Source organism: Motacilla alba, chromosome 3, assembly GCF_015832195.1.
Source record: "Motacilla alba alba isolate MOTALB_02 chromosome 3, Motacilla_alba_V1.0_pri, whole genome shotgun sequence".
Lineage (NCBI taxonomy): Eukaryota > Metazoa > Chordata > Aves > Passeriformes > Motacillidae > Motacilla > Motacilla alba.
In genome coordinates this window covers 66,810,427-66,832,185 of record NC_052018.1, presented here as the reverse complement: position 1 = coordinate 66,832,185, position 21,759 = coordinate 66,810,427, and the positions used below count along the sequence as shown (strand labels likewise).

At 39.5% G+C, this 21,759-nt stretch overlaps 1 protein-coding gene across 10 annotated transcripts in view; it reads right to left on the bottom strand.

The window, feature by feature from the left end:
* SASH1 (SAM and SH3 domain containing 1) overlaps nt 1-21,759 on the bottom strand; it is a 528,498-nt gene that overhangs the window by 3,650 nt on the left and 503,089 nt on the right. For 8 of the 10 annotated variants that reach the window (XM_038132236.1, XM_038132238.1, XM_038132240.1 and 5 more), the window contains 8 exons: nt 17,562-18,397; nt 13,921-13,992; nt 11,427-11,570; nt 9,141-9,276; nt 8,086-8,255; nt 6,741-6,950; nt 5,893-6,043; nt 3,247-3,360 (listed from right to left, as the gene is read on the bottom strand). In XM_038132236.1, the coding sequence (XP_037988164.1) occupies nt 3,247-3,360; nt 5,893-6,043; nt 6,741-6,950; nt 8,086-8,255; nt 9,141-9,276; nt 11,427-11,570; nt 13,921-13,992; nt 17,562-18,397 (1,833 nt within the window). The remainder of the gene's footprint in view (nt 1-3,246; nt 3,361-5,892; nt 6,044-6,740; nt 6,951-8,085; nt 8,256-9,140; nt 9,277-11,426; nt 11,571-13,920; nt 13,993-17,561; nt 18,398-21,759) is intronic. The other 2 variants (XM_038132242.1, XM_038132246.1) reach the window with 1 other exon arrangement.

The following is a 21,759-nucleotide window of genomic DNA, read 5'->3' as shown; positions in this document are numbered from 1 at the left end:
TGTTAATTTTAAGTGTAGAAGAACTCAATGCAATTTCAAGCATAAAGATTTGATTTGAACTTCAGCTTTATTAGTAACTGTTATCTGTTAAGTAAAATACATCCAAAATACTTAATATCCTTCCTACTCTCCAATTGAGAGAGATTTGAGGTTTAGCTCATATAAACCTTGTTCAGTGTAGAAGTACTGTATCCTACAGTTAGAAGTGATACCCTGTGCTCATAGTACAAAGTGGTTTGACAGGCCCCCCTGAAACACCTCACAAGACATACATTTTTTTCTTTGTCTCTAATCGTAGTATATAAATAATAATGTTCATCTTTTAATAGTTTACTAGTTTGCATAGGATTTTTTTAAAACACCCTGTTTATGAATTTTTAAATGATATACCAGAGTTATTTCTTCTTTTAAATGAGCAGCAAACTATTCGCAATGGCAAAACAGAGAGCAAGAAAGTGCATGAAGACTGGTTTTGCATCAGCCTCATTGGAAAGCTACTTGCAGCGAGAGTTTTACAGAAAAAGATCTTGTAAGATGGAGAAGTGTTTCAGAAAGGTGTTTCAAGTCTGACTAATGTTAGTGTTAGTCTCAAGTCACAGTGAGTACTTTTAAGCAATAGATGCTTTCTTCTTGTACTGTTTGCCTTCAGAGCTTTATCCTGCTTTCCTGCAATCCTCTTCACATCGCCTTGAAAAAGCTACCCAAAATTACAAGCGAAGGTTCAAAAAAGCTAGGCATGAACAGGGATAGGGATGGGAATGACCTACAGGGAATAATTAAAGGCCTTCTCAGACCAGCAAAGAGATGACTTGGGAGGGAGTATGACTTGGGAGGTCTACATACATATACCGTAAGGTATGGATGTTCTATGGAAGACCAGGGACGTTCATAAAAAGTTTCAAGAAAATGGATGAATGCCAGGAAACAGCACCCAAGTTCTGAAGTCCTTAAATGAGTAATTCCCCAAGACTGTCCTGGAAAGCATCAGATATGCATGCTCTGTTCTTAAACCATTCTGTAGCTATCTGCTTTTGGCCAGTCCTGTGAGAACCAGATTTCTGATATGGTTTCCAAATGCTCCTCAGTCTGTCAACACCTGCATGCAAAATAAGCCAAATAACTGCACCATTGTCACAAGTCTAAGGGACAGCTTGCTCTCTCTGCCCTGTTTCTATGGGGACTAACTGCCTGATCATGGATGGTTATTTCCTGCTCTGAGGGTTTTTCTGTCTAATAAGGGATAGGTCACAGACTACATGCTCCTTGCTCTCTGTGAATTGAAATAAAACGACAATGCTTTTGTAAGTAGACTGTAGATACCTAAGAGAATATCCAAGTATTTCTGCAGTGGGACCCAGAAAAGTACTTACCAAAGGTACTCTGCTACAGTACATAGCAAACCATTTTCTAGCCAAAATATAAGAGCAGCTCTGAAATCTTGAACTGATGTCAAAGGATCCAATATCAGCCCCAAACTGGACACTGTACTAGTCATAAAAGTATTCTGTATAACCATTCCCCAGAAAATCTGAAGACTGGTTTCTTCTCAGAATGCACTTGCTCTTTATGAAGTGCAGATCTGCACATTATGATATTTATACCAGACAAGTGACTATCCTAAATGAGAACATACTGTACTTTGAAAAAAATATGCATATAAACAACTGTGGACCATGAACTTTGCAAAGAAGGTGGAGTACTTTCAAGATTAAATAGCCTTGACAAAATCTCTCAATGAATCAAATGTTCTTTTCATAGTGGTTTTCAAAACAAGCAGTAAATGCATTTGTGAGCAAAAATGATGCAGAAATGCAGCAAGTCATATATAAAAAAAATATAAAAATAATCAGCATTTCACATTCTGAAAAACTCAGACAGAAATATTAGTTTAAACGTAAGTATCCAACCAGACAAGCAATGCCAATTGCTTTCTGAAGATTTTATTATATTGTTAAAATAAGGAAAATCTACAGGCAGCACTTTAACTTCAGTGTTACAGCTATCATTATGATTTTACTTAGAGATAAAAAGAAAAGAAAATTGTCATATATGCCATATATTTAGCTATGATTCTATTCCAGCATGCCTAGTGGATGTGGATTCCTATTCAAGAAAAAAGCCTCCCCACTTTCAGGAATTAAGTATACTGTCAATTTCAGGCATTCAGCTTTGAAGCAAATTGCCATTTTCTTCAATGAATGGTTATTTTTTAGGGGCAGACTAACAGAAAATACACATGCTGAGTGTAGGATTCTTAGCTCTTATTTTAAACCGGAAAAATGGCCATTATAAGGGGTGTACAGAATCTGTTTATCCTGTTCTTGGTCTCCTATTTATGGTGAATTTTAGTAATGAATCCAGGCAGTCTGAGGCCAAGACATGGCTCAAATGCTTGTAGTGAAAATGCCCAACTCAAACCCATTTAAACTCTTTTAATATTTCATCCCTAATGACAAGTTTAGACCATGCCTGAAGTAAAACATGGTCAATTAGCACAATAACCTGTTTCTTCAGATCAGAGATAGCAATCTCTATTAACATCATCTGTCTTGGTAATTTTTCAGTACATCACCTTTCACTGATGCAGGGTAAGGCAATGGGAACTGATAGGCAATGCTATCATTAGCATTTTTTTCATAGTTTATTCCCTTGTCAACTTGTCAATAATTTAACTTTCTAGTGTTCATACACTAAAAAGTCTTAAATGTCTGCAGCCGGGTTCTGATCAGAGGAAAATGCAACATGCAACCCAAGGCAAACAGAAAAAAATGGTCTTAATGGAAATAAACAACATTTTTTCTTAACAGATTTTGTATGGGTTCAAAAGAAATCCTCCTAATCTCAGTAAAGTTCAGAGACTTCTCCAATGATGGTCTCTTAGACTTGGACCATCAGTGTGCAACCTGTGCAAGCCTCATGAGGCACAGTGGCATGAGAATATGATTGGGAGGGGAGAAGGCAGGGGAATGGCAGTGAGAAAGACTGTTGCTTTAGGGACATGAAACAAAGACTCTTTGTGAAAGGGGATTTGTCTCCTACTAATGCAAATAAATAAATTAGCAACAGTAGAAGTGAAAACCAATGGCTCAAGCCAAGAGGGAAAGAGGTAGTCACAGCAAAGGACAAAGTCAAGTAGGAAGTAGCTCATGTTAGCTAGGGGCAGGAGCAAAAGTATACGAAGATATCTTCTGGAAAAAAAAAATAAAAGGCTGCAGGAACTATAAGGCTCATTGCTGTCACCATTACCATTCTCCAGGTTTTCACTGCTTTCATAGCAGCCAGAATCCCGAGGAGAGCATCCGCTTAGGCCTTGGCCTTCAATGAGAAGTTTCTCCTGAGAGCCTGACTGGTCGCTGTTACCTAGAGGATGTGAGAATACAGTGAAAAACAGGCAAACAGAAAATGCAGCTGAACTTCTCAATCTTCCATTTTAAACACCATTATCTTGTGTGTTCAGAGAAGGGCAACAGAGCTGGTGAGGAGTCTGGAGCACAAGCCTTATGAGGAGTGGTTGAGGGAGCTGGGGGTGTTGAGCCTGGAGAAAAGGAGGCACAGGGAGACCTAAATGCCCTCTAGAACTGCACTGTTGTAACCAGGTGCGGGTCAGCCTCTTCTGCCAAACACTAAAGGAAACTAAAGGAACTAAAGGAAACGGCCTCAAGTTGTGCCAGGGAAGGCTTAGTTTGCGAATTAAGAAAAATTTCTTCACTGAAAAGGTGGTCAGGTACTGGAACAGGTTGCCCAGGGCAGTGATTCGTCACCATCACTGGAGGTATTTCAAAGACATGTAGATGTGGCCCTTAGGGACAGGTTTAGTGGTGGACTCGATTTGACTTGGCGTATCTAAAGGTCTTTACCAACCTAAATGATTCTATGATCTTTCCCATTGTATTACTTGTATCAGAAAAGAGTGAGCATTAGGAAAAGCCATCAAAAATGTTGGAAACATTCATCCTGTTTGGTAAATTATTAACAACAGCCTCAGCAAGAGTGTGAGGGAGCAGCATGGTACACAATGAAAGCAGAATGGAATTCCTGTGCTCCTCAGCTGCCTTGGGGCCAAGTTCTGCAACTTACCACCACAGAAATTTATTTTAAATGATTGTGTCAAAGTTCTTTCTAAGACTTAAAAAATCCTCCAACACTCAAACCAGAAGAAAAGAGCTGAAAAGAACCAAGTCAAGTTAAAAAAATAAATAAAAATCCTAACTCTGAATTACCTTCCAGAAGACCCAGAGGAAGGATTGGGACTGAGTCTGGCACATTAGATACTGTCCCCTAACAAAGGATGAAGGGACATGAAGGAGACTAATGGTGCCAATTCCTTCCTTCCTTGATCTATGTAAAAAGCCAACACTTCAGTGTGGTCCATCCAGCTTGCATACACTGGATTCCAGGAATTTACCCAGAATTTTTGTCAGGAATCATATTTCATAAAGAAGCTAAATCTGGAGCTGAAGATACAGAAAACCAGTGTCATGATACAAGAATACAGTTCATGCTGAGGTAATTTTCCCCTTGCAATGAAATGTCAGAAATGGCTACTCCAATTCCTACTGTCAGCCCATGACAGGTAATTATGGGGTAGAACTACGTGCTGTTGCCCCTCCCAGATTCCATCTGCCTGGTCTCCATTTCTCCTTCTCCTCATCATCCTGACTTGGAGCTGGAATTTGTACTTTTGAACCACCAAATCTTCAAGTTTGCAAACCAAAATTGAAGGGTCCTAAAAAAAATTATTACTTCAGGGAAGTTCAGCATTCTAAATAGGTCTGCAAATAACGAAGAGAAGCTCATCTTAGGTGCTAAAAAGCTACTCTGATATAAGTGAAGAGAAACTAATTCTGTAACTGCAACTTTATCAGTAGCTAGAGAAGGGCAAGGAAAGAGTGGATGCCTCTTTGGGAAATGAACAAGAAAACTACACAGGCCACACAGCACTGTCTAAAGATATTCATCACACATACTGCTGTAATTGAATTAAGCACTTCTCAGTTAATAACAGCTGTTTAAATAGTTGCTATGGAAGTTTAAGCTAAAACATAGGAATTTGCACAGAAGCAGCTGAGAATGCCCTCACACAACCCATTCCACCACTGACTCCGCTTGGTGGATACCAGCCTTCTACTGACACTTGGGGATGAAGGGCGAATTCAGTACTGTCTTAGGTTGCTGCAGCTAGGCTCTGCTTACTAGTCCTGTGCAGCAAAGACACCCTTGCATTTGACTGCCATGGCTTATTCCACTTCTTCTTGTCTTTGCAACCACTTGCCCAAGACCATGTGGCTCAGTGAGCAAAACTGCACTGCTGTACATACATAGGTGGGTCACTGTTTTCATTCTTTGCACTTGACTGATCTATTTGCTCCCTTTGAAAATTGCTGTGTTGTCATATACACAACCTGAAGTGACCTTTACAATTCTGCAATTAACAGTTCAAGAACCAAAAGCATGTGCAGATAAAGTTAATTCACATTATATTTTCTCCACAGCCATCTGGGCTTTGACTTTTTTAAATCTTAATAATCTTAATCTCTTCCCTCTAATCTGGAAATTTCTTCTTTCTTATTCTCTATGTCTCAGTCTCCTACTTTAAGTAGGCAATCTCAGGATTTATTCTTGAACATCAGTATTCTGAAGTGTTATGTGTTGTACACTTGATATTAATTAAATAAGTTGGGTGGTAAGGCTTACAGGAACAGAGTAATTCCATCAGAACAAAAGAAGTCTTACGTCACCCCTCAAAAATCTAACGTTACGCAGGATTACCCTGGAAATAACTACATTAGGAAAAAAAGATCAAAATCCTGGAACAAGTTTTCTGGTTTAAGGGGTTCACAAGGTTCTTGGCAGAGCTCTAGTAAAACAGAAAACCTCAAACATCCCACGTACTATCATATTCCTGAAGAAGTTCCACTGCTGTGAGGAGAACAGCTCTGTGCTCAGGATCTCGGATGTTCAGTTCATCCAAATCTTCTTCTTCTAAAAGCTTAAAGGTATCCAGATCTTCATAACCATTGAACAGAAAAGTGGGCATGTGCTCCTGCACAAAGGGAAAAAAGTGGTAAGACAACATATTTATTCAACTAATTTTGTCAATAAAGATACTCAAAGAGATTTTTGCAACCAGCAAGAATAGCAGTAAGTTAAGTAAGTGCAAACCAATGCACAACAGCAAAATTATAGCATTGTAGTTTGCATAAACACTGCTCTGAGTTCAGGGAGGTAGCTGTGCCAGAACTAGAATGCTGCACGTACTGTTGTATTTGGAATGCAGTATATTAGATGGCCTGGGTATCATGCTACCTGAAGGCACAATGTGGCATGGCTCTGTATGAGGGGAGAAGTATGAAGGGTGAATGACAGCCACACCAATTTATCCCAAGCACTTCTGAATAGAAACATGGAAAAAATGTCCTCTTTAAAGACAGGGTAACTGCTGTTATTTTACACTCTTTGCTTGCCTCTGGAGTGTGATAGCCTGTGGTTACACTGTGCAACAATTTACAGTGTCTGAGTGTACACAAGTCACAGCCTGCAGCACTTCATCAAGCCTGACAGGCAGTTCTGCACTTCAGCTATTTTCACTCTGCAGCTAAAACCTGATTCTGCTAAGTAGTGTGACAATCCTTAGGATTAGGAATCTGGTGTGTAGCTTCCAGAACTAACAACTTCAAAGGTGTGGTCCCCTTCCTGCAAGAAAAAATGAGAGAGAAAGCGGAGGGAGAGAGAATTTGGACCTTCAGATTGATGCGATCCAAGAGATCCTCAACTGACTTCGGCTGGGGTGGTCTGCTTTTCCGACGTCTCCTGGTGGGCCGCTTCGGCTTCTCTTCCTCTTCATTTAGCACATCCACATAGATAAATTTGAAGGTGCCAACTTTGTTGTTCAACAGACCCATCCAAGTGCCCATGGGGGGTTTGCTGATTATATCAATGATGTCACCTTTCTGCAGACCAAAGAAGTAAGAAAGCCATTTAACTTACAGATATTTTTAAGCAAACGCACCCACTTGGATTCCATGTACATGGGATGGACCACACACTTCAGTTTTCAAAAGGTTAACCACAGCATTTGAAAATGCTGTCTGATTAAACAGCATTTTTAATGTTTAAAAATGATTAAACTTGTTTTACAAAGGGAAGAAAAAGGAATTAGGTGATATGCCCCAGAGCAAGTCAACAAACGATCCTGGAACGGACCCCAACTGTCCAGATTCACAAACCTGCTGACATCTCTGTAGAGCATCAGTGCTGTTTGGCACAAAAGTCTCTATGCTTGCAACTACCTGAAATTTGTGCAAACAAGAACATGCTCAGTGTATATGAGCAGAATTTCAAATCAGATCTCCTAAGCAAAGGAAGCCAATGCAGAGGGAACTCATAAAGTTGCTTTTTCTAATGTGCTCCTGACCATAACAAAGAAATGGACATGCAACTGCTTTTGCATGCCTCAGGAGATTACCTTACATACATCTGCTTTAATAGGAATTAGCTGCCCTTGGAATTTTAAGTAATGAATGTAAAGAGTCAGATAGTTTGCGTTGACTACAGCATAACTAAAAATAATCAGAGCTGATATCCAGAAAAATTAAAGGGTGGTGACCACTCAGTTAGCAAAGTATTTCAATATTAACTCAAACCAAGTTATATTAACTGAAATGCCTTTAAGAGACACTGTGTGCAGGTGCATGCAAATTTCGTCCAAGAGTTCTGAAAATTTTTCCATTGAGGATTATTTCATTGTGGCAGACAAAGTATTTTTCCAATCTTTCAAGCAAAACCCTTGCAAAATGGAAATGAGTTCATGGCACATCTTTAATTTTCCAGAAACTAAAGACACAAGTGTCTTTCCATGGATGCAGAGAAACACTAGTAGTTACTTACATTCTCTAACATTTTGCTATAGTTCTATAATTGCTATATAAGGAAATCTTAAATGCCGAAGACAGGTTAAAGGACTTCAAAAACAGCTACAAATTCATTAAAAGATTAAGAGTTCTATAGTTATTGTAAAAAGGTCTTAATTTAGAATTTTAGCAAAATATAAATGTTTGATTCCTTAAAAACAGATATAGCTGGTACCTTGAGCTTCAGAGAATCTGTATCATAAGGACTTGGAGTAAAATCAGTGTGAACCCTGGCTCTTCCACAAAAAGGTCCTCTGTAAGGAGGCTCTTCATCATCACCATCTTCTGATTTCACACTCTCCCTGTTGCTGGTTGAGGAATCTGTTGTACTCACTGTCTGACCACCTGCGTGAGAGACACAGTGTCAGTTCACAAAAAAATTTCTTTGTGAAGAAGCTTCACAAACAGAGGCAAGAGAGAAAATGGGTCTTCTTTCCACAAAACATGGTAATCAAAGTTAAAAGCCCTCAAATGCTGCTACTTCTTATACACACATGTGGATGGGAGAGTTAGCAAATCTACTCTGCACTCCTGCTTTCCTGAATTAACCCCCTCAATATTTAACTGAGAAGCTGTTTAACAAGTGTCTCATCTACAGCACATCACAAGAGATTGATGACATCTTTCTGGGAAGTTTTGCTCACAAAATGTTTGTGAGGAAAACAAGCTCTGAAACCTGCAAGGGGGTTCCAGAATCCCTCTCAAGTCCAGAGATTTGGTGAATAGTGTAGCAAATTCACATACGTGTGTTCCATTTAGGCTGTTTCCTGTAGAGACAGTCTAAACCAGAGAGGTTTTAAATACTACTCTTCCTGTAACTAGTTGATGAGAGAAACTCAAGGTTTCTCTCAAGGGAGAGTGGAAGGCCCATCTGGAGTGCTCAGGAGAAATCCAGTGTAAAGATGAGCCTGTTTACTACTTGATCAGTAGTAAACAGGTTTATTATTACATTACATTTATATTAGAATATTTATATTGTAATAGCAGGACCTAGCAGATGGAAAGCAGGATTTCACTTTTTCAGGGTTCTGTATAAACATAAAGCAAAAAAATCCCTGCCTTTGCACCAAAGAGCTTACAGTTCTTTGCAAACCCCTAATGACTAACCCATCAGCCTTTCCACGTTTTAACCACTGCTTCTGCTTTGACTTTTTCTGATTCTGCTTACGGTGGAGATCTCTGCTCCCTGAAGCCACAGAAATGGAGCAACACAATTACAACTGAACTTACTCATTGAGCTCTGACCGCTTAAGGAACTCCTCAGGCTCTCCACTGAGCCACCAGCTTTCAGCTTGGGTTTGTCCAGGGAGTCAGTGTCTGGTGGTGGCGACTGTGGGGAACCCGGCACGATCCCAGGGCTGGACTCCTGAAAGGGATTGGACCTTTAAAGTTTGATAAATGAACACAGGCACTGGCAGGAGCTGCCTGTCTGCCTCCAAGGAAAAAGATTCTGTTTTCCTGCTCCTTACCAGACAGGCTGAAAACTTCTGTCTACTTATTGAGCTGTACCCAGCTGTGGTAGAAACTCCACTTTATTAGGCATGATAGTGGTAATGGGAGCAAACAGACCAGTCTAAAAAAACTAGCACTGTAAACAGAAAAAAAACCCAAAAAACCTTAAACAAAACTCTCAATTCAAGGGTTTTCATGACACACTACATTTCTGCCAGCAATACTTGCAAAACAGCTAGTGACAAATTCAGGACTCTGAATCAGAATTTTGTACAAAGATGAGCACAAATAAATAAGACAATACAAGTGAGACATGAAGCAATGTTTTTGGGGTTTTTTTCAGTTAATTTTTTATATCATTGCTCATCTATCTATAAGAACAAAAAAAAGGAATTAGCTAGAAAATGCAGCCTGTGCATAGTACAAAAACTCATAAACATAAATGCATAAATATAAAAAGATTTTGCTACATGTATGTCCTGGTTGCTACAGTGTACAATAGTACAATTTCTCTTTTTATTCAGTCAAACATTATAAAAAATCAAAAGGGTCTTTCCTAAACTGAAATTCTGTCAGCCTTTGTGAAGCACAGTTAAAACAAAGCAGCAGATACTTGTGGCCAGCATAACTTTTGCTTGTTTAATGCATGCAGAAAGAGATACTGGAACATACTTTGAATCATGATGCCCAAAAGTTATAAATAGTCTAAAACAACTGTTCCATAAAGTTTGAAAACAAAAGAACTGTAGCTTGCATACAAGAGTGTTTTGTGGAGATGTATAGCCGTAAAACTTTTAGATGAACACTATTATTTACATGCTGCAGAATCATTAGGAAAATCTCATCCCAGCATTATGACTTCAGAGGTAAAGTCAATGTTAGAGTGACAGAGAGCAGAAGTATTGCTAAGTCACTGTAAAGCAATTTCTCAAACGATCCCTTGTCTTTGGCAGACTTTGCAGAGGCACACTGGAAAGCCAGTCAGACACCAAACCATTTTCTTATAAATATTAAACCATGTTACACCTTAAAATATTTTAATTGTAAGTTTAAATTAAATAACCATAAGTGTAGCACTGCCCCAGTTATGAATAAGTATGGCTAATAAACAGTTCTGCAGGAAATGGATTCTATAGTCACAAAGCAGGCCAAAGCACTGGCCATATTTCTGCCTCTCTTGGTACCTCTGAATTCTTCAGTTTGGGATTATTACTACAAATGCTATGAACTTCTCCTTTTACAGGCACTAAAGCTTCGCGTTGAGAGCAAAACTTCCATTCCCGATTTCCCAGGACTGCGAGCATCCCCCGCGGGCGGTCTGAGCCCACTGGGGGGCGGTGTTAACCAGGGAGAGCTTTGCTTTCCCAGCGGCTTTCCAACCTATTCCTTACACAATCCAAGTGGAGAGCCTGGTTTTAAACAAATGCCGAAGATTTTTGACACTCCACTAAAGGAAAAGGGAAAAAGACAGCAATTGTTTCTAGGCCACTGAAATTCAAAGTCTAATTTAGAACTAATGCACTTCAGGTGTGCCTTTAAGAATAGACTATAAAAATCTGTAATGAAAGAATAATAGGAAAATCTTTTGTCAGATGCCCCTTTCTGACTAGACTGGGCCTTTGTTTTAATGGGCTGCTGCACAGGGATGCAGATGGAGAAAAGACCTGTAATAGCAGAGAAGAGCTGTGTATATGTGAAGTTATGCTGGGAATTTAAACTAGGGTGTAAATTGCAGATTAAATATATTACTGTGACCCTGTGTCACAGACTGGTTCCCCTAATAAATTATTATAGAAAAGAAATGGAAATAGAGAGTGAGGTGTGTAACGCCGTCAACGACAGACTTCTGATGAGCTACTTAAATGAAAATCTGAAAATGCATTTTCCATGGTACTGGCATCTATAGGAAGCCTTTTCACAGTAAGGGATTTTATAAGAACATAGGAATAAGTCACACTATATAATCTTGTTAGAAATTTCTTCAGAGATGCCTTGATGTGTGGGAATCAATATTGATTATCACTTCCACATTATTAAGTGGATTCCACTGCAGACCTTACATACCTGCTCAGACAAAGAGCTGCTGTATTTTTTTGACATCCTTTTCTTCATGGTTTCTTTTACAGACTTCACCTTTTTGCCCAGAGATATACGGGAGGCAGAGGGTGATTTGATCACTTCTTTATAAATAAAGTCTCCTTCTTTGCCCTGCAAAATAGAACAGGGCTTAAGCCTTTAAAACAGAAAAGCCATTTTCTCCCTCAGCCATCAGTTATTGCAGAGATGTCCAGGCAGACACAGGACAGCAGCACACTGTCCCGGTTGCCTGCTCCATATTCACTGTTGAGACCTTCTGCAAACTACTGTAGCAGTCCACTGTTGCTTACTCTTAAGGCTTGATTCGTGCAAGTATTGTGTGTGGGTGTGCTGGGGACTGTTGGGATGCCTTTATCCTTTGAGTTTCAGTAAGTATCTGATCTGATAGAAAACCGTATGTTTCAGGCTAAGCCTTTCTAACAGGACACACAACAGTAGCTGTTGTTCAATACCATAAAGAGTTTAACAGGAATAAAGGTACCTCTGAGATACTAGCCAAATATGTGTCTCTGCATGTGTATATATATATGTGGATATCTACATTTGGCTACCTACTTTTACTTTTTATTTTCAGACAGGCATTCTGCTAACCTCTGTGGTTTTACTATTCACCCTAAAAAAAACCAACAACAAAAACCAAACACCACAAAAAATGTACTAAATCCATAAACCATGGTAGGTTAAACTTGCACTGCTTTTTTTAAGGCACACGACAGGGTACTGGCAAACTAAATTAGCTGGTCCCTATATAGTGGATGACAAAGACCAGTTGCTTTGAATTCATTTAACCTTTTCTAAACCAGCTTAAAGTATTCAGCACTTACTTATATCACAACTACACAGTTAACATGGATCAGCTGACATTTTACCAAACTTGTATGATTCAGCACTTATTCAGATTGTCCAGGCAGGACATTAAACACGCTCTTATGTTCTACTCTGTTTCAGGAACCACTGAGCAATGCAGCTCTATTAGATGCTCTCCAGCACCCTCCATTGGCAAGGGTGCACCAAAAATCACAGCACACAAAAAGGACCAAAATCATCTGGCCAAAGATATTGACTACTGAGTCTGATCTGGTTAAGTTTCGCTACAAGAATATAGCAAACCCTAAAATAAATGTACTATATTGTACATTAAAGATTTATATTTTTTCTAAATTTATGTGTGTTTTTTACTTCATCAATATTCTTACAAAAAGTTTCTCTGAAATTCAACTGATACTTTATTTCTGACAATCCGTTGTTTTTCCCCTTAAAAGTTGCTCATAATTACAACTTCCTTGGTAATTTTGATCTTTTACCAGAAATTAAGGACAGCTTTTTGCCTGATCTTTTTTGAAAAAAAATGTTCTACTTAATGGACTTAAAAATTTTCAAGAAAAAAATCTGCTTTGATCCACATATATTGATCTAGTGCACTGCATCTCTCCCACTACTGATGCTCCCAGGGATAAATATAACATCTAGACTTCACACTTTCTTATATTTAAACCAATATGATCAAAACAAGTATCTATGCTTAAAGATAAACACTAAGTTCGGAAGTTAATTTGTTTGCTGAGTTGAAAATTGATGACTAAAATAACCATCCACAGATTAAGCAAATTTAGGGGTAATTTATGATGTTAAAAAAAAATAAGGCAAAAAAAACCATGCCCAAAAACCCCAGCTGACATAAAAAATAATATAATATAATGCTGGCATACAAAATGGTTGACAATTTAGACTTGATTTAAGTGGATAGGAAGGTTATCAAATCCAATGCCGAAACAGAAAAGAAAAGCATATATGGGCAAAAGGAAAAAATATGTTCACAATTTCATTTGATATAATGCTCTGGCTCATTTCTGTTCTGTTATTTTTGGCCACAGGCCAACCAACAGTAACAGTGGGATCAACATGACTAATATAAAATGGAATTAATTCTCAGGGGAGATGTGATTTTTTTTAAACACAAGAATGCTCTGAGATCAATTGTGCAGCGCCCAGCACAATGGGATCCTGGTCTACTCCAGAGCTCTGAGATACAATGAGAAAACTAATAATGAACTTCTTACATAATGACTTCCATGCAAATTGCAGATCTTCAGCAAAGTTAGCCTCATCATTCTAAATAGTAAATATTTCTACCAAGGAAGTACAGCAAGCACATGTTTTGCCTCGGGTGATGCTCTGAGGAAGTCAGATATAAGAATAGCCCACAGATGTGCCCCCAGATCTGTGCTTTGATCACTTGTTCCTACCTCTTTACACATACTGTATATAAATACTTATACACACGTGGATATGGGTGGGTATGTTATTCTCAAAGCTAAGGAAGTTTGAGGTTAACAAAGATGCTCTGTTTTCTTGGATTCCCAAACTATTATTACAGCCCTAAATTACACTTTAGTCTATTATAACTCTACTGTGCATTTCATTTTATGCTATTTCAAGGTCTGCACCTTCTCAAACTCACCATTTGGTCAGAACTGTTTCCAATATGAAGGGAACGATTTGTCAAATCAAAGCCGCCAAAGCTACAGGTTCTCTGCAAAAAACCAAGGATAGATAGTTTTATCACCATGATTTGCTCACTTAGAACATCTGCAGTTTGGAGAACACCAACTGAAATACAAATGTCTGCAAAAATGGAAAGAAACAAACAAACAAAGGGATGAGAGATTATAAATCAGGAAATCTGTTGCAAGGCAATATGAGTCTCTCTTTTCCAGAGACAACTCCTTGGCCTAAGGTCTGCTGCTGTTGAGTCATCTACTGCCTACTCTTTTTAAAAAGAAAAAAGACTTTTTGGTCTGAGGAAACTGTTGATCTTATGCATCAAGTTTTCCAAGGTGCTGGCAACTTCATCTCTTCACTCCCATCTGCCTTCATAAGTAAGTCCACAGCAAAACTGAAACAGAGAACCACCAGTCTTCTAAATCTTCTAAAGCAATGAATAACCTACCTTCTGAATAGCTGCACAGGCTGCATTTCCACTGAAATACAGGGAATCACTGGAAACCTAGTAGGGCAAGCCCTTGGTAAGAGGAGGGAAAACCCAGCCCAGCTATCCATAAGTATTGTGTCCCCAGAGACTCAGCTGATTCCAGATTAGTCACTTCCAGCTTTTTCTTTAAGAGGTAATAAAACCTGGCCAATGAACAACCAGCTGCACAGTACTCAAGTAACTGGCTTTGGCAGAAGTCTCATGGGGCAATGCAGGGAAATGAAGGTATGGCCACTACAATTAACTTGCACAACTTCAGCTCTGGGCTCTGAGTGTGGTTTTGAAGACAGGCAGATGCCTGCTGTAAGTATGCTTTTCAGAGTCAGAGCTGAGATAAATAAGAGGCAGAAAATTAATGCTTGTGAACTAAAAGTTCTTAGGGTCTGAACTACCCAACAGAGTAACTTCAAAGACACTTTAGGAATCAATTAGGTATTGATTAGGTATTGGCTCAGACCTACAAAAGATTGTGAGTCAGTGAAAACCCACCACCTGAGAACTATCAGCCCGCTTCATGTACTAGGAAGAAGCAAGCTGTATAAACTGTGACACTTAATAAATGATTTTAAGAATTCATTCTTTCAAAGTAAACACTCTTCCTGTTCACCACTTAGAAGCTTTTAAAATGTTTTAATAACTTTTTAAAGGCTTTATTTATAGCTTCTTGCTGCTACACCCAACAAGCTTGGATGACAGTTTTTGTACCCACTACAACTCTAGTGGATCTCAAAGCCAGCTTTGTCTAGGCCCCACACACATTAAAGAGAATGCTGTGATGTAGAATTTTTCTAAGTTTTTTTTTCCAGAAGGCAATGTGACTATGGCACAGGTTTTAAAAATTGTTTTTAGAAAACATTTGAGACCAACCACAAGTAATAAGATCAGTTTCTAAAGCACAACATGTTTAGCTAGGAGTAATTTGGTCCTTCTGTGAAGAACCATTATAACTAATCCTACAGTGTATGGTAATCCCAGCAATGAAGAGAGGACATCTGGAACTGCTCTGAGCAAATTCGTCTGTCAAACCAGCCAGAGCTCCTCCTAAAGAAGTCTTCTTGGAGAGCAAGACAACTGTTGGCTAAAAGCTTCTGAGTAAATGCACCTTATTAAGATGCTTGTTGTTTCACTATGGACCTCCCCATACATTTAAAATTTAACTTCCATCTTCAGATTTCAGTAGGGACCCTGGCAATCCTGCAGCAAACAAAAGGTCTGTGGATGAGGAGAGGGATATTCAATGGAATGGCCATGCGATCAAAAGTATTACTCTTCTGGGAGAAAAGAAAAACTGATGCCATTTGAAAATTTCATGCATGTCCAGGCCACTGAAACAAATATAAATGACAAAAATGAATGGCAAGGCAAGACAGAGTGACCAATTCCACTGAATACAGAGGCATTACAATTTCCCTGAGGTTGCAGCAAACAAACATAAAGCGTTTCTAGGAAGGAGCGGCATTACTTGAAGCTTGTCAGCTATTTGCAGTTTCAGGAAGTGCACTGAAAAAGTTAGTAAGGGCAGCAGGTCTCCAACATTTATCCCATTCACACAAAGCTGGAGAAGCAATTGACTGAGAAGTAACTCAACAACAACAAAACACTGTCCATTTCTTTAACTTTATCTCTGTGATTAAGCAAAGGTCAGTGCAGATAGTTTTCATAAAGAAATTATGGTGAGACAAGACTAATTTATTAGAAGGACCAAAGAGTTGTTTCTGTCATCTGTATTTATCAAGACAGTTTTAGAGGGTATTTTTCATTATGGGGCATGTCTAGAACATCTCAAGTATGCTTTTTGGTTCAAGATAACCTTATTACTCAACCCACAGAAGGATGAGCAAGGTTTCGCCTAACATTGCAATAACCTTACAGGAAAACAACATCTGAGTACAATGTCTGTAGCAATAAACAGTATCCTGTGAGGGGCAGGGTAAACAGTCAATGCATAAGAAACAGTAAAGCTGCCAAGAGACAATGTTCATGGTATTGGGTAGGAAAAAACCTCCTGTGTTTTGTATTTGGCCAAAGAGCAAAAAGTGAACCATGAAGACTTGGTCACCTCCCACAGGCTATTCAAGGAGACCACAGCTGTCACTCTTGTACCTTATATCAGAAGAAATTAAGCAGAGGCCTCTCAAAAAAAAAACAAACCCTGCTATTTAAGAGGAAAAGCTGTTTCTACAGTATTGTTCACTGGAATATCTTGCTTAATGTTACGGGTGCACTGCTGTTTCCATCCACTAAAGCAGGAAACATTCTCAATGAGACAATAGACTAGCTGGTTCAGCTTTGGAGATCTGGCACCACAGGCAAGTTCCTAGGAAACTCAGAATCATGGTTAACATAGCTGTCAAAACTGGGTCATATAATCAGGATACAGCTTTGGATTCCTCCGGAGTGTTCAAGTCACTTAAATTTCTCACTGTAAGCACATTTTCCTCTTTTGGCCACCCCTTGTTCCCTTTCTGTAATGCTCTGAGGGAAGGTACAACCTTCATTCTATGGTAGAAAGAAGCAGCAGTGACAATTCTGGTGGTGGTGAGCAGCAAGCAGGAGGGCAGTGACTACCTAATGCAAAACTCTCTATCCTTCTGTGTCTGTAAGGGAGAATACTGGGTGAGTGAACTGATGAGATGCAATCTGAGAAGGGAAGGGCCAATTCAAGGCAATGACAGCTGAAGAGAAATAGAGCTCAGTTGAGTAACAATACTCTGTTGCTCTGGAAATCTTGTTCATCTCTTGATACCCTTTGAAGAGAATACTGACTTCCAAAGCATCACAAAGAACATATTTGTAGCATCTCAAACCTTCTCTGTTCACTGGTGATTTTCAATTCTGCACTAGGTGAATTTAAAAAAGCAGAATTTTGTTGTATTTGCTCTCTCTCACTGAGGTATTCTGTACACACAGAAACAGGCAGACTCAATAAAACTCTTCTCTGACATGATTTTATCCAGCTCTTCCCTTATACCTGCATTACAATGCCTAAGAATTTCTAATGGCAAAGAAAGCAGAAGCATCGAATTTTAGTTAAAAGTACAAAGCAGAAAGTGTTCACTGCAACCTCACAGAAACTGGAAGACCACCTTCATGGCAACTCTTTGACTCACAGACTTTTGGTGGATTCTCAAGAGAACCCTTTTAGTACAGCGATCCACTGTGGCAGCCCACTTCCTCTTGGCCTCCTCATCCTCCTCCAGCAGGCATCTCCTCAGGTCCTGCTTGTCAGCCTTGCTCAGGGTCCTGTCAGTAACGGGACGCACCAGCTGTGAGAGGTTGAGGTGACTGTACAGGCTTCTCTCCACCACATAGGTGATATTGAACTCGCTGACAGAGGTGCGCCCTCGTAGCCTTCTGTTTGGGAAGCCACAACCTCCACCCCCTTTCGTTTTGTGCCGCAGTAATTGTAGGTCGCAAGATGTGGGGGATGCTCCTTTCCTAGCAGGGCGCTGGCAAAGAAAAGCTCTGGAACAGGAATAGTTAGTATCCATTTTCTTCAATCGGATCTGCTTCCTTACACTCTGAATCTCCTCCAGGGACACCAGAAGATGGTGCTTGTGCCTGTTGCTGTCATAAAAGCAAATGCTTTCTGTACTTACCCCATGGCTCAGCGAGCCGAGGCTCTTCTTCATTTCCCCATCTGTCAAGGAGCGGCAAACTTTCTGGGACTTCTCCTCTTCTGGGTAAGAGAAAAATGTCCCAAGTTTCTTGGGAGGCTTGATAAGGCCACGGCTATCAGTTTTGCTGAAGGTCTTCACCAGCTTCCGGTTAGCTCCCCACGTATCAAGACTGCTGGATGAAGGAGAAGTAGTGAGTGAGTCCGAATCGTCCTCTGGCTGCTTTTCACAGGAGCTGTCAAAGTAGAATTGCTTCTTGTGAACTCCAGAGTAAAGTGCTGATCTGTCATCCAGTATAGGAGAGTTGTCAAGTGAGTGCTCTTCCACACCTACAGGGGACAAAAGCAGCACAATGCTTGTCACTGTTCATAATTCTCTAAGATGTTTCTCTGTAGAGTCTTACTGTATTTATTCAAGATATCAACCACTTAAATTGGAATAAAACTATTTTTGAAGTAAATTACTCAGAAATTATTTTTGAGTGGATAAACCCAAAGCAGTTCCTTCCATTTGTGAAGTGAGAATGCTGGGATTAGTTAACAACAGACAGAAGACAACATCCTGTAAGTAAAACTCATCATTATTTTAAGTTTCTCTCTTTCATCTGCAGCTAAGACCACAGATGTTCCCACTAACAATCCCTTAAAAGCTGGAGCTGGGATCTATTTCTATTGTTTTGCTTCTGATACTTGCATATGATGCTCAGCTCTAGTGAGCTTACAATAGGTCAGAAGTACACCTAGGTATTAAAACCCTCTCAGGTCCAGTTTTCCAATACCTAGTTCTCCTGTGGCTACAGAAAAGAGTATTTTCCACAGAAAGTTATGGAGCTGAACTCCAGGAGGAAATTTAAAGTTCTGGGGTTTTGATGGGGGAAGAGACACCAGTTTTAATCACACAGAATTTATTTAGCAGATGCAAAAACAAAGAAGTAGGTCAAACTGCAGATGTGCCAATTTCCACAGTGTCCTGGTAATAAAAGAAACACTTAGTTTTCACCAAATTTTTCCAGAAAATATTTCACAGGAATATTTTGCAACGTAAGTACTGGACATGGGCAGATAGCCAGGTTTCCTTTTTAGAGTGGAGAGAAGAAAATAAAGAACTTCAAACTTCAATTCTTTAAAGCATTTATCTTATAAGAAACTTTTTTCTGGTGTTTTCTTTTGAGCAAAGTATAGGCACGGGTTTTAGATGCAGTAACAGGGTTAGAGTAAAAAAATGTACACATCCTCCTGTCTCCCTGACAAATTCCATAGCATTCCTAGCTATGTATCAGACACACATACACACACACAAATATGACTGTATTTATTTCCTGCCAAAATAAATGTCTTAATGATGTAACTTTGTCTTCATCTTTGATTGCTTCTCCAGTCTTACAGCAGAGTAAAATTTGAACTGCTACCAAAATACCTACAACTTACTAAACTGGCTCATTCAATAACAAGGGACACCTTTCACACTGACAGATTAGCAGCCCTGTACAGGATTCCTGCCTCACCTTCAGTTCACTCTGTTGGCAGAACAAGTCTGACATATATTTGTTGAAACCTAAGATGCTATTTTATTATGAAAAGGCTCATCATGACATTGAAGGGATAATGGATCACATCTGACATGCAACTTTCACTCTTTAGAGATTTATTGGGGTAGGTCTATAGACTGGAGTCTTGTTTTGACACTACTTTCCCTGGACTGTCCAGCTTGCACTCCTCCCCCTCTACATCTTAATTTGGACAGAAAATAGACATTTTCCTGGGACAGACTATGTACTGATAAACAATTTTAGTCCACTAAGTAAATATGTTTTTAAACAGCTTGTAAAATATGTATTGTGTGTCAACACTGTAACAGATGTTATTTGGAGTGAGTCCATGACACAAAGCCATAATGACACAGATGTAGATGTGATGCAGTGCTATACAAGAATGGTGCCCAGGAATTAGGAAGTTTCAGTTATTTGGCTCACTTAGGAGCAGATTAAGACAAAATACATATGGATTCAGATACTGGCAAATTCTAGGGAGTATCAGCTCGGCCAAATGTACATTCATTGTGATAACAGAGTCACTAATAGAAATGTGGGGGAGAAGAATCTGAGACTAGTGTGCTTTTCTTTAAAATCTACAGGAACACATAAGGGAAATTCGGCAAAGTTGTTCTTTGTGAAGAAATTTTTGAATAGGATTATGCAGGATCTTTCTTCCAGGAAGCTGCATGTCAGTTTTCAAAATAAGTCTACTCCTATACTACAGCCTGTTGAACAATAATGGATTTATTTAAATATTCCTGAAGTTACTCAATCAAATATTATAGCAAACTCCCCAAAACCGAGTCACCTCTGATTTCACATTACTTCATAATCATAACACAGATTCAAAGAACCATAGCAAACAGCTCAAAAACCAATCCAGTCAATTGCAGGTAACTTGGAAGGCCAGACAGCAATCCCAAATCTGACCACCCTACTTTTTGTGATCTTGCACAGCCCTCTGACATATCCAATTTGGAATACAGACCTGTATTATGAGAGATTGGGATGGACAAAGTTTATGAAGCACTTTTAATTTACCATATGAAAATTTGGGTATCGAATTTCCTGAAAGAACAGTCACAGATATCTACTGCTAAGGTAGACCTGGCTACTTAGGGTGCCTTCCAGTTATACAGAAGTTATGCAGAATTAATCCATGTTGTTATTTAGCAATAATTCATTCTGCTATCGAGTTTTCAAAAAGTCAATCTACAAAGAAACTCCAGAGTGATAGATAAAGTACAAACTCAGAGTTACAGATAATTTAACTGGGGAAGCCTAGAGCTAGAGAACACAGACAGCAGATGGGAAAAGAAGGAAGGAGAACAAACTCTTTTTTTTTTTTAATACAGTTGCTAGTTCAGTGCTTTTTCTGCAGGGGCAGAGGTGGAAAAACTCTAAGGAAATAAAAAAAACCAAACAAAAAAACCCCAAAAAAAACCCAAAAAACAACCACAAAACCAAAAAAAACCCAAAAAAACCTCTAAGGAAATAAAAACCCTGGAAGGAGTGGCACACTTAAGTGAAAAACTGAGGGAGAAAGGAAATAAGGAGGTAAAGCACTGTAAGAGAGGATACAGAGGGCAAGATAGACACATAATATGCTGAAAAGAAAGTCTGGTCCAACTGCAGCAAGGCATCTGCATGCCCTGCAGCCCCTGAGCTACCTGCTCCTGCATCTGCTCCCACCCTTGGAGCCTCCCCCTGATTGTTCCCTGCAGCTTTTCTCAGACCCCTGGGGAGGGAAGGAGGAGGTAGGGCAGGCTTCTTTGAGGGCCATTTTCCCCAAAGCAGTGGAAAAACAGTACTATTTTGTTTGTCCCATCTCAAAATCCACAACTATGTTTCCAAGGTATCTGGGCTTTGTGCTCACCATATGAGGTGATAAAACCTTTCCAGACAGAGACAGACCCATTCCAGAGCTGTAGACAGGCTGTGCCTTTCACATCAGCCAGTAACACCAACCATAATGTAGGAGAGGCAGGCTAGATCACAGATCTGCCAGCAGCTTCCTGCCACATACGCAAGATGCACGTGTTCTCCTTAAATGCACTAGGAAAGAATTATCATGCCGCTCAGCTCACTGCAGAGCTGAGGGGAATTGACATACGATGCTGGGAAGGCCACCAACATAGAGAGGTAGGTGCCCACAAT